The 13,299-nt window shown below is 38.4% G+C and overlaps 3 protein-coding genes across 3 annotated transcripts; 1 reads left to right on the top strand and 2 right to left on the bottom strand.

Annotated features, from left to right (window-relative positions):
• Positions 1-6,427: 6,427 nt before the first annotated feature.
• Positions 6,428-6,604, bottom strand: SS1G_08685 (predicted protein; the record flags this gene model as incomplete). Its single annotated transcript, XM_001589871.1, has 1 exon — positions 6,428-6,604. One exon carries the CDS (start codon positions 6,602-6,604, stop codon positions 6,428-6,430), a length of 177 nt encoding a protein of 58 aa, XP_001589921.1.
• A 3,693-nt stretch (positions 6,605-10,297) lies between these two features.
• SS1G_08684 (predicted protein) lies at positions 10,298-10,813 on the bottom strand (the record flags this gene model as incomplete). Its single annotated transcript, XM_001589870.1, has 2 exons — positions 10,298-10,341; positions 10,615-10,813. 2 exons carry the CDS (start codon positions 10,811-10,813, stop codon positions 10,298-10,300), a joined length of 243 nt encoding a protein of 80 aa, XP_001589920.1.
• Positions 10,814-12,106: 1,293 nt separating this feature from the next.
• SS1G_08683 (predicted protein) lies at positions 12,107-12,471 on the top strand (the record flags this gene model as incomplete). The annotated part of the gene is made up of 2 exons (XM_001589869.1): positions 12,107-12,248; positions 12,302-12,471. The coding sequence occupies 2 exons, from the start codon at positions 12,107-12,109 to the stop codon at positions 12,469-12,471; spliced, it is 312 nt and encodes a 103-aa protein (XP_001589919.1).
• Between the last annotated feature and the right edge of the window lie 828 nt (positions 12,472-13,299).

Below are 13,299 nucleotides of genomic sequence, written 5' to 3'. Positions count from 1 at the left end.
GTTGGACGAAACAACTCTACAAACGAGACTTCTGAACAGTACTCTCAACTTGGTAGATTTGGCTGGTTCTGAAAGACTCAAGGTATCTGGTGCTGAAGGAGATCGAATGAAGGAGACTCAGAATATCAACAAGAGTTTGAGTTGTCTAGGTGATGTTATTGGAGCGTTGGGATCAGGAAAAGAGGGAGCACATATCCCCTATCGAAATTCGAAGTTGACCTATCTCCTACAATATTCTCTTGGAGGCAATTCAAAGACACTCATGTTCGTCATGGCAAGTCCATTGGAAGCTCACTTGGGCGAGACTTTGACGAGTTTAAAATTTGCGACAAAGGTAAGCATCTACATATTTAATAGAATCTTCAAAACTAACAATGCTACCAGGTTCATAACACACATATCGGCACAGCTAAGAAGTCAACTAAAGTCCGAGATTAAGTAATTGTGTAACGTGAGGGCATTGCGATTGCAAAAGATACCACTGATTTTGCGTTTCTGTTTTTGTGGCGTTTCATTTTGCATACTTAGTAGAGGATAACTACTAGAAGCCATCGGACAAATGCTCATTTCCATATGGCTTGGAGCGGAATTGGGGTCTGGCGTTACTTTTGGTCGATGGCGTCATGTACGATGGATAGGATGGAGAGAGGGGTTTTCCTGTCTGAGTTGTATAGTTCTTTGGTGTTTGGGTTCATGAATGAATGAGTGAGTGAAATGGTGAAGGGAGATGTAGGTGGAGTGGAGGTGGAGATGGATTGTATTTCAAATTTGCACATATTCTTGAAAGAAGTTTAGTGCTCTGAAGTAGAACAAAAGAAATTTTACTATGATTATAACTGACTGGCTTTCTTTCCAGCTGAGTTCTTTGATTGGTTGGCCGATGTTTGGTTATGGTTATGGTTACGGGCATAATGATATACCTATCATGCTATATACTGTATAAACTATCCAAATGAACACCCAAATCCAACTCCTTTTCTAAGTAGAAAGTGGGACATGAAGAAAGACAAGGATACTTCCTTCGAGTTGAGGAAAGGGCGAGAGAGGTGCTCTGGAGGGAAATACCAAAGTAGGGAGAAGAATGCACGTGATGCAAGAATAGTTCCACGGCACCTCTTCGCATTAATGAGTTCGCGGACTTTCGTTGATTTATGTTGCAAAAGACTACCCAAACTTTTACATCCAAATCGTGTTCTGATTAACCTTTCCATACACATGGAAAATATCATTAGGGTTGAATGATAGAATTAACCATAAGATACGCGAGCCAATGTTACCGAGTGGTCATTGCGTCATAAACATTGTTGAAATAGTCGGCGCTACGAATATCATTATCTACGAGCGTAGATAATAGCGAAGCAGTGATTTACTGATCCTCGATCAGCAAAGGGCCTTTTTTTGAGATTATGGTTTGTTCAATCTATAGAACGAGATTTTAGTATGAATAGCTTCAAATTTGATGACTAAGCTGATTCTAGATTCTGTGCTACTTTCCGATTTCGGAAATTCGATCTTCCTCCCTTTCAAAAGTTGAAAAGTTCAAGAATTGAAGAGTTGGAGAGTTGATCCTTTAATATTACAATCTAAAAATAAATCTAATCGTGATTGGGAATAGTTATACTTTAGTGTGGATTAAGAAACTGCTACTGTGTAACGACATTTCAAATCCACATTTTAGTATTGGCAGGGGTTATCTAATCAGTGAATGATTGATTCGCTGTTCCCATAGCGCGCCTCTAGTCTAGTTTTCACATTGACCTTCTTCTAGAGTTTTTACGCTTTTTGATTGGATGATATAAGCAAATTCTTTCAAAGAGTTTAATCGACTAATTTTTAAATATGACAATTGAGCTGTTACATCGAGTAACATATTCCGCATCACATGTCTAATCACGGGATCAGTATAGTCATGTGACCGGCTTTAAGTGATCTAGTTAGAGCCTCAAGAGCCAGCGGTTTTAGAGAATCTAATTAGAGCTATTAGAGCCAGAACACAAAGATCTATATAATCAGGTGTTACGAGGTTTGCCGTCTAGATCACGTGGAAATGCTCTAGGCTCTCGAGGTCGTTTATAACTTAAGCGTCAAGCAGGGACTTTAAAGTAATGACAATAATGCAATTCGTAACTAATAGTAAGAGGTATACTAAATGATGGATCTTGAGCACGAAGCTTTATAACAAAAGGGAACTCAATCTTGATTTTACTAGACCTTTGTGCCGATGGGCTAGTCAGGAGCCGTTGCTCCTAGGAGCGGGCGTTTCTGATTGTTTCCTAGGAACGTCCGTTCCTCACCGTTCCATCACGTGTTTTCATGGTCCCCCCCCCCTCTATCGCAACAGGTGTAACATCAGGATGGATTTCCTTATTGTAGAGCTTTGTATTTAAGATTAATTATTTAGTATATTCTATTATTAGTTATAAATAATATATTATTATTATTGTTATTTAAGTTTTCATTTGATGTTTAATTAAAAATCTATCTCGAGAGTCTAGAGCACTTCTATATGTTACGACGGTATTCAGTTACGACTAAAACCCGTATCACATGACTAAACAAGGGGTCACGTGGTCCCACTCGTCCCACCGATTTAAATCGAAGGGAACGATGGGAAGGCCTCCCACCGATCCCACTGATTTATATCGAGGGGAAAGGTGGGACATACAGCACGAAGGTCTATATAATCAAGATGGATTTCCTTTGTATAGAGCTTCGTACTCAAGATCAATCATTTAGTATACTCTACTATTAGTTACGAATTACATATCATTATTGTCATTACCTCAAGTCCCTACTTGACGCCTAGTTATAAACCACCTCGAGAGCCTAGAGCACTTCCACGTGATCTAGACGGCAAACCTCGTAACACTATATGATCTAGACGGTTACTCTTGTAACATGAGCCAGAACAATTATAATTATTAATAAATTACTTTTTGAATAAAATCATTAAAAAAAATCTAAAAAATTTTTTAAGTAAATTTGATTATATTTGATAAAATTCTATTTTAAAATCTTAAAAAAGATTTATTAAAATCTTAAAAAAGATTTATTAAAATCTTTATTTTTAACAATATAATATTTCATAAATTAATCATTTAAAATTAAAATTATTTATTTTTTTATTTTTCAGATTTTTTAATATTTTTTAAATTTTGAAATAAAATAAATAAAAAATTTTTAATTACAATTTTAAAAATTTTAATTAAAAATTAAATTTTTTTGAAAAATTAGTTTTTTTTTAAAAATATTAATATTAAAAATCTTTAAATTCTTAATATATCAAATAAATAAAAAAATATTATTTGTTAAAGTGAATGGTTCCTGCGTAGCACGTGCACAGGGCACTAGTCCTATTAGGACTAGATTGAGAAGCTCTCTGTAAGAGAGCTTCGCACTTCCGTAGAACTTAGAAGAGAGATTAACCTACTAGACCAATTGTGACGCCTCACACCTCCGGGTCACGTGGCATGCCCCGTTTGTATTTAATCACAGGAAAACTCTCTACTCTTGTTTTCCTTCTTCTTTTCTCCTTAGCTTAGTATTTTCTAATACAAGATACTTTACTGTGACCAAAAGGGTGTTTATAGACCAGCAATTGTATTTAACTTAGAATCTACAGGTGAAGAGCACCTGTAGATGGGGATAGCTACTCTATATATACACAAATGAATGGCCTAGCCGCAATGGCTAGGCAAAAAGAAGTCATATTTATTCCTCCAATGATCTTACTTTACCGATAACCATTGATACCTAGTACTTGTCCGGATCTGATCCTCAGGTCACCTAAATCGTATACTAATCTCGAGTAATCGTATCATGTGTGGACATGGTTAATGTACCTGAGGTTTCTTATATAATAAGGGTGGGAGGAAAGCAGGGATTTCCGTCACATTTACCCAGTATTCTTGAGTGTGACACCAATATTACCTCAGTTCTGCCCTATCAACTTCCCACTATTCCCTGTGTGAGGTCATTCCTTTTAACATTATTGTATATTTTAGTATTTTTAAAAATTCAAAAATATTAACTGTTTGATTAATTATTTAAATTTCAAAAGTAATTATTTACAATATGATTAATTTTTTAATATTGAATTATTTATAGATTTATTTTATTTTTAATCAAAAACAAAAATTATATAATAAAAAATTAGTGATTTTGAAAAGAAATAATAAGACTTTAATTTTATATAATTATTTTTAGATTTTATTAATTTTTTATAGATTAATATAAAATTAAATATGAAAAAGAGATCGAAAACCTGATATCAATTATCATATTTTGTCACACTCAAGAATACTGGGTAAAGTATCTTGTATTAGAAAATACTAAGCTAAGGAGAAAAGAAGAAGGAAAACAAGAGTAGAGAGTTTTCCTGTGATTAAATACAAACGGGGCATGCCACGTGACCCGGAGGTGTGAGGCGTCACATATTTAGAAGTTGGCCGATTAGACTCTCCTGATGGAGACATTAAAAATCACCTGATTGTAGCCCCGAGAGCCAGGCACCCACTAGACTAGCGCGCCCCTAGGCGAATATGTCAATTTTCCAACTCCGCATAAGGCAGTCCCAAGGCACTCAAAAGAGATTTTTATCCCAAACAGCGTAAGGACACCATTACCAAAAGCAACACATTAAAAGACCATTGATCCGAAACTTTATCATCATTGCGTAGGGCATATGTCATATTTTCCATAATGCGGAGTTTCAACAAGATGATAATCATCACCCCGCCGTCTTTTCCTGTAAAGTGCTCATTATGCTTTCCACATTTCGAGCTGTGTGCTCAATATCAAGGAACTTGGTAGGCAAGCCAGACCAACATTTAATTGCGTACTTCGGACCGAAAATGTGGGGAGATACAGCAGCTCTTTCATTTCTCTAGCTTTTAGTCTTTCACTTGACCTTTCTTCCCTTGATATTGTCGTCGACTTCACCAGTAAAACAAGATATAAGTATGTAGACATCTAGTTCTAGAAGCCTCATGAATAAAGCCAATTTCATACTAGAAATTTACTACCTGCACGATATTATTTCGGTGATAAGATGGATGACATGTTGATCTTCGGCGAAAAAGTATACTTTGGCGAATTAATATTTCTCCATACCGCAAGATCTACAAGAGCGACAAGCACACCAGAAGCATAAAACTCACCGGAAATGAATCTGGAACTTTTTGTAGATTCTTTTAGTAATCGGTACGTACAAAGCGTTCATATAAGTACCTATTTGATATACACGGAGATGCCAATACCTTTTGTCATGTGGCGGCGCCTTTTCGCTTAGTTCGTCAGCGCATTTATTCCCTGGAAGTGGCACTTCACTTGGCAGGATCAACGAACAATCTCATCGGGAGTCAAAATCTGATTAGTTTTAGATAGAATAAGTGAATTAATGGAGAAATTATTTAGCGCTCACTAAGTGTGAAAAGTAGTTGTATCGTGTACGAGCAACTCGGCCAAGAGACTAAACGTAAATCATCAATACTTCAGCGCATTTATTACTCGTACTCGTGCGGCCAGAAAGTCTAAGGCTCCTTCCTAAACGGGCCTGAATTTGCGGGGGAAAACTCTAATTTGGCCAATGAAATTCACTACTTTCCTTACATTCCATTTTATTTCTAGGGATTTTCAGAAAATGCTATGAAAATGTGAACAGAATGCTCGCTTATACCCACATTTATGCGATCTAATTCACGACCTTGCTGTATTGAATATAGATATAAAATTTCTATACCCCTTTTAATGAAAATAGATACTGTTTAGGAAAGAGCCCTAGACTTACTGGCCGCACGAGTACGGCTAGAAAGTATAAAACTCCTTACTAAACCAGATCATCTTTGATTGATAAGGGTATAAGCGAGCATGTTAAACATGTTTTCTAGCATTTTCTAAATCCCTAAAGCTAGAGTGGAATGAGGAAAATGAGTGAATTTCATTGGCCAAATTAGAGTTCCCCCCCCAGGTTCAGGCCCCTTTAGGGAAGGGGTCTTATACTTTCTGGCAGCACGAGTCTAAATTTTCAGGACGCTCGCGGTCATTTGTCGCTTTGGTACATGATTTTCTTTCGATACTTTTCACAATTGCGGAATTTTCATACTCCATATATGTTCGGGACTTTTGGTGCATTCTTTCTATCGATACTTTTCACAATTGCAAAAAGTCCTCATACTCCATACCATCTGTGAAATTAATTTCAAGCATAGACGTGATCTTGAAGCAGTAACGAGACGTACGTCAAAAACGTGGCAACAAGGGGGAATAGATGAATCTGGGTGGATCGTTTATTATTGCCTTGTCGAAATTACCATGTTGATTGTCTTTAATGTATGACTCGTAGCCTCATAACGAGATGTTGACCGTGCGTCTGATCTGACGAGTTAGGGCGTGGATCTGCGGTCCTTAGATCGCAGCTAAAATGTATTTAAGCTGCGCGCCAGCACTTAGTTTCATCGGAGTTTTGACGTTCAAACTTGATTTCCCGGCCCTTCTTCACAGGTCTACCAGTGTCAAAATGCTTGACACTAATGTCTAGTCTCAATTGTGGTTGTATCCCGCTATGAACAAAAACTGACAAATCAAAATTGTGACCAAGAATCATGAAGTACGCAATTAGTGTTAAACGATGCTAAAAACTTTGGCAGTTTGACATAACATATTCCTAGCTTTTTAGAAAGATTTAGACTGTGAAAGTGGGCATTCGAAAAAACGGCACAGAGATCTTTAGCGATCAGCATGAAGTAAATATAATGGATAATACTATAAAGTCATACGATACATACTTAAATACTCTTAGTAGAGGCTGTTGATTCGAAAACAATAATAATATTAAATAAGGATTTTAAACTATATACACGAAATGAAATGAAATTAAATATTATATGTAATATTATATATACAAGACTAATTCATATCTAAAAGAATATATATAAAATATTAAAAGATTGGGTGGAAGAGGCCTCTATATTGACTATATTACTACGTCTGTAGGCATATTAATCTCCTCTTGGTATCCTCGGAGGGGACCAATATGCCTGCTTATGGTTCGTCTAATCTAGCCTGTTTAGGTAACCGTATTACTAATCACGACACGTGATTAGTACCGGTAACTTCTATTCCTTTTAACATAAAATTATATTATGTTTAATTGTTTAAATCTAAGAATTATTCAAGTGAATAAAAAAATAAGTAAATACATAATATTAAAACCTATAAATAAAATAAATAAATAAATTATATAACACCTATTGTTACAATGGTAACAACTGACTAATTAGGAGACCTTGGGCCTTGTGCAAAAGCGATCAGATTTCATCGAATTAATATGTGATCTGGGCCACTTTAGGATCGTGTGCGCACGCACTGTCAGAAACACGTGACTTGGAGCTTTTGGAGCTTAGGATCCAAAAGGATCCAAGGGAGCATGAAGATCTATATATTCAGTATGAATTTCTTTGTTGTAGAGCTTCGTGCTCAAGATCAATCATTTAGTATACTCTACTATTAGTTACGAATTGCATATCATTATTGTCATTACCTTAAGTCCCTACTTGACGCCTAGTTATAAACCACTTCGAGAGCCTAGAGCACTTCTACGTGATCTAGAAGGCAAAACTCGTAACACCTATTCAATAATATTTTTCTATTTAAGAATAAAATCCTGAGATTAGAAAAATTCTACTATAATAGTTTTTTTATATATACAATTTGATACAATATATATAATTTTACTATTTACTTAATTAATCTCTATACAACTCAACAAATAATATATTTCATATAAATCTATACAAAAAGACTTATATACTAGGGTCAGTATGATAAAATACCCTTGACTCCCACTAAGGGCAGTGATGTGATTTTCCATTATCACTTGATAGGTGAGAAGAACGGGATATATTTTCTTTCAAAATTTCTGTGCATGCGTCCTTTAAAAACAAGTTTGTCCAGTAATGCAGAGATAGGGCTGACAAGATGAGCGCAAGGTGGTGGAAGCTAACATACTATATTTCACTGTGGATATTCCGTGGATGGGACGAAGGTGGTAATCTTTATAAATACAAGAGCTTTCGAGTATTGAGTACATGAAGGCTATATGCTTAATCCCACGAAAGTGTATCAAACAAGAAAAGAAAGAAGAATTTCACAAGCCGAGAAATTTCGGTAAACTAACGATCTTTCCTCGGCTCGTGGCTTCATTAATTATGGTCTTGTCGCAGAAAAATTTATTACAGGAAAATATTGAAGCTTGAATGCAAAAGTAATTGGAGATGAAGATTCATAATCCTAGGATATTCTCATGCATACTCTTCTGTAATGTAACTCCAGCGTGGGGTATAAACCCCACTAGTTACTTTTTGCGTCGTCATCAGATGGATAACAAGTAGACAGAATGATAGATTCATAGGGTAATATTAAATTAAACCGAACGAAGATTCTTATTGAAGCTGCTTGCATCCTGTTCTCAATGAGGTTGCAGGTCCCACGTCAAATTTGTCACGAGTGACTACGGCATGTAGTGAGGTGGTTGCAACCTCGATGGTGGCATTAACCATCAGTAACAATTGAGAGAAACTGATGAAGTCATAAGAGACAAAACTAGAGAATAATCATATGATGGTTGAATGTTGCATTTGCACGTCGAGAGAGCTCGCCATCGCCAAAGACTCATGAAAAATTAATAGAGATTACATTTGAGAATAACGAATCTTGTAAGAAATCTTAAAATGGTGCAGCGCTGTCCTTTTTTTTTAAAAGAAAAACAACAAAAAAATTCATGATGGTGATGCTTGAAGGACTTCGGTAGGCCTACCCCTCAGTTTGTCCAGGATAGTCTGGCTGTTATCGGTATTCTTGTAGATTATCCTCCCACCTCACACCTCCATGGGCCGATTTAAACCGACCCCCTCGTTCAAATCATCATCGGAGCCCAATCCACTTGAAGCAGTCTGGAGCGTCTGGGTATGAATGTTCTGTGGTTTGGGAGTATAGCATACATTTATAAAATACATTTCCAAAGCAAAGTCCTAACGTCGGCCAGGGAAATCAGATAGAAACCATGAACGGAGCATTACGATCGCGTGGGGACCATGGAAACTATGATTGATAACTGCAGCAATTCTTAGTGAAACTCATGCAAAAATTAGTAATGGTTAAAAGTATTTCTCTGGTATCCATTGGGTGGTGCCCCTTGATGTAGCAACGTTCCTGGATATGGCCTCCACGAGACGACGCAAACCACTACATGTTTCTAGCTATGAGCGACGGTAAAAACAAGCTGTGCAGTAATCTTTCAATGACTGCTTACTATCGTTCACACGAGTCTTAGACATCGGAGAGAATCGTTGATGGTCAATTATCTACCCGTTCCGAGGTATAGTTTCAAAAATCGGGATCAGAAAAGAAAGAACATAAAGATCCCGATGAACTGGTTTTGGAACGGCGAGCTGCATGGCAAGACTGGCAGTATCTGTATCACTCGATTTAAAGGCTAGCCACAGGTAGCGAGATGTGCTGCGCCGTCTACTCGGTTTTTAGGTCCCCGAGCTGGTAACCATGGGGACTCGACGAGCCAATTCTGTTGCACCTTGGACATGTAAACAGCCGGATGTCCCCAATACTGTTGGCTTCCGCTCGCCTTAGATTGGCGAAGGTGCAATAAGTCTCGAAGACATCAGCTCGTGGGTAGAGTCCTGTGATTCGGTGGAACCTTCTTGGGGTTACTCTTTACCTCTTTACCGAATATGCGATAATGCTTAATGGCGCTTCGTGCATGCGACTGGACAGGAGGGGTCACCGGTGGATGTATTAAAGTTTGGAATCTTGGAATACTGGAATCTTGGAAATTGACCGTTGACGAGGTTGTGGGCGATTACACGGCGTAATCATATGAAGTACAAACGAAGATTACGTCCTACAACAGCTACAATAAATTAGGATTGCGTACTGTTGTGACTTTCAGGCTTTTTCCTTTCCCTTCCGGATGCAAGTTCCAAGAACCCCGGAATTTCCACACGGCCATATCCGCACCGCGCAGACCAGGCACATTGATTACACTCACTGATTGATGAAGTCAACAATTGCCCTGCGCCTTGTGGATAATTTGATTTCGGTATGGTTTCATTTCCGTCTGTTGGCTGAACTTGGCTGTTGCTGTGTTTGTATTGTAGTATGTAAGATCTAGAGGAAAGCTTTCCCGGGTAAGCGCATAATTGATTACATAACACATGTCAGCATTTCCTCTTCTAGATATTCTTGCGAATTACTGTCGATTGCGAACTTTGGTGACAAGCTATTATACAACCATGATACCGAAGCAACCAATGTTCTTGATCATGTCTACCAGGGTCAGAAATTCCCTGTCAAAGAGTAAAAGGGTGTAATTAAGTTTGACGATTGACAGATGGAGGGTGGTACACAGCCATGCAGACGGTTGCAGCTTTCATATCCAATCCAATCGCGAAGTCTTTAGGATGCTGGAAGGATGGTACAGAATGAATTCGGTCAAGTGTTTATTCGATCGATCCCAAATGGCGAGCGTATTGCCATGACCCATGAAAAGTATTTTCAATCCCCAGAAGGCTGTCAGGTCTCAAGACTCCCTTTCTATACCCGTGCAATTAAATTCCCCGATGAACCACTCGACATGCTCTAGTCGGCATGCAGTTGTTTCTTCTGCTGAACATGCAACGGTTCGAAGTTTCGTTGGGGTTCCTAATCTGGAAACATCAGCGATTTCCTTGACACCCGTTGCAAAGATTGATGTGATGACACTTTGCACTAAGGGGGCACCCATGAATTCCGCTGCCATTTGGTCATTATCCTCGAATATCCTTGAAATTTTTTTTTCTCTTGCCGTGACACCGAGGGTTGCCTGGATCTAGGTTGTTTGAGATCTCTGGTCTTTGGTCGTTTCATGAGCTCGAGGGGCTGGCTCATGGTCGCTCCATGATAAATTGTGGCTTGGATGCTTCGAATCAAATACTCCGTAAAGCACAAAATACTGCAGGTAAGGAAATTTGCAGAACGGAAAGCATGACAACCTACTAAAGTACGAGAAGTTGGTTATTTTTACATGGCAAATTTGCACTTCCACTAAGCGGGCTTGACTTTCCACACTCCTGAGAAGAATCAGTACAAAGTTCCATAAACATGGTGTCTCGGGAAGACAGCACTCGGAGGATTGTACAAATATTGCAATCAGGGTAGGTCTCATCTGAACTTGCCATGGCACCTCTAGCTGTAGCCAGGTATCTATAGCACATTAGCATCACGAGGAGGTTGGCTGCATACTGTTATAATCACATGTCTTACTGGTTGTCAGAAGGAGATTTCCAGGAAATGATTCGCTTTACTTTTGTGCATTATGCAAAGATGCAGGTATGCGGCCGAGTGCAGGTACATTTAAGCATGGGTATTTAAATTGATAACTGCATGTAACAAACCCCACAGATCATCGCGATTAAAAGAAAGAGAAGTTTGTGTAGTGCGTATGTAGCCTATTGCGGCCGTCGAGATCTTTAAAAGTTTATAATATCGATTTAATAAACCTTCACAAATGGAGTGGCTAGGATAAACGCCTCCTAACCATGCACCGTGCCCAACCATTACGATCTCCCTCGGTTGGCATTGATCGAAACATAAGTCAGTAGAAATCATGGCTTTGTCCTAAATATCATATAAGCACATCAATGCAGTCATCTAGCCATCACTTCTGCTGTGGGCGTAGCCTTGAACCTGCCAAAAGAACTAAAAGTCATATTCATCCATGCCCGAACCATCCCCGACGCGCCACCATCTCGGAGAGCTCGGAAGTCCCTGAAGCGTAGTGGGTATTTTCAACTCTATGGGCCTATCCCCAAGAATCCCATCTAGGATTAGAAAATGCCATATTGAGCCCAACTTGCGAGATTTACACTTGTCAGAAAGTTTCATGATTCAAACTGTGAATAAAACGGATGAATCATAGACGAGCCCCCCTTCATCCAGATCTGTCACCCTTCAAGGATAAAACTGAGTGTTCAACGGCCCCCCAGCCGTCTAGTAAAAAGACTTATATTTATATTTTTTAATTTTCTTTTGTATTTCAAGTAGAAAATTCGCTATGGTTGGTCCCAAGCAGATGGGTCACTCGGGTCAGAAAAAATTACCTGCAAGATCCCATCGTTCTGCATCCTGCAAGTGTTTAGCAGCAGCAATAATGATAGGTCGCATTGCCTTATCCAAGTTCAAAGATATATTAAAAGGTGGGTATTCGGCGATTTGAATTTCTTCAAATTAACCACTCATCGAGATCTAGGCAGTTCATTTGTCAATCATCGAAGCTTTTTTCGGCTCATAACAATGTCCTTGTCCTTGCACAGCTGTCATTCTACCCTTCTCCTCAGGCCCCTAAGATCTCCTCGAAAGACATCAACTCCCGGCGTCGATCATGTCAGTGGTAGAAATAAGCCTGTCAATTTTGCCTGAACGTCGTGGCTTGCGAGGGGGGATCGGTAGTAGTTGAAACGGACGGTGAGCAGCTAATCAAACAATTCAAAGTAACTTCCTAGGACCCGGAATGCTACCCCTGATGTTTTGCCCTATGTATTGCACATTTCAAAGAGTCGTTCGAAAAAGGGTTTGATCTCCATGAATTCAGCTTTTAGGTCTCCACATTGTAAATTTTGCTGAAGCTAAAGTTGTGTAATGCAAAAAACAAAAATACCTCGGTACAATCGGTCAGTGGCACTATCAAAAAGCAAGACATGTGTGGATTTGTAACCAGCTTTACTTTACGAGTCTGATGTCCAACTAAACTTTATCGGTTGTAATTTAGTTTTAATATATTTATTTTCCCTTTCTCAAAGGAATCATTCCTTTCGTTCTAACCTATATGAAGTTAAATTGCAGGAGTGATGGCCTAACTTACATCTTCTAGAAATCAGATTGGGATGTCTGTTTCAGTGGCAGAGGTACTTCACAGGGAGCAGGAATATTTGATATTTGTAGTTTCTATATACAATATAATAAATTCGAGGTTTGAACAGAAATTCATTTATGTGAGTATGGAGTTAGAGTATCTTTTCTCGTATTCTTTCAACTGTGGATTCATAAATTAATGACTTCCGTGTGGACTGCTATTTACAGTGCGGAAAAGACACCGAGCTCCAAGTTAAGCCCCGTAATTTGGGCCTGTTTCTTTTGCTAAAACTCTATTGTAGTCTAAAGGTTGCGTGCTGCAATTTTAGTAATTCGAAATGTCAAGGACAAAATTAATAGTCATGAATCAAGCAATATGTCAACTCTAATGTCCTT

This window comes from Sclerotinia sclerotiorum, genomic scaffold, assembly GCF_000146945.2.
Source record: "Sclerotinia sclerotiorum 1980 UF-70 scaffold_12 genomic scaffold, whole genome shotgun sequence".
Lineage (NCBI taxonomy): Eukaryota > Fungi > Ascomycota > Leotiomycetes > Helotiales > Sclerotiniaceae > Sclerotinia > Sclerotinia sclerotiorum.
This window is presented reverse-complemented; position numbering and strand designations above follow the sequence as displayed.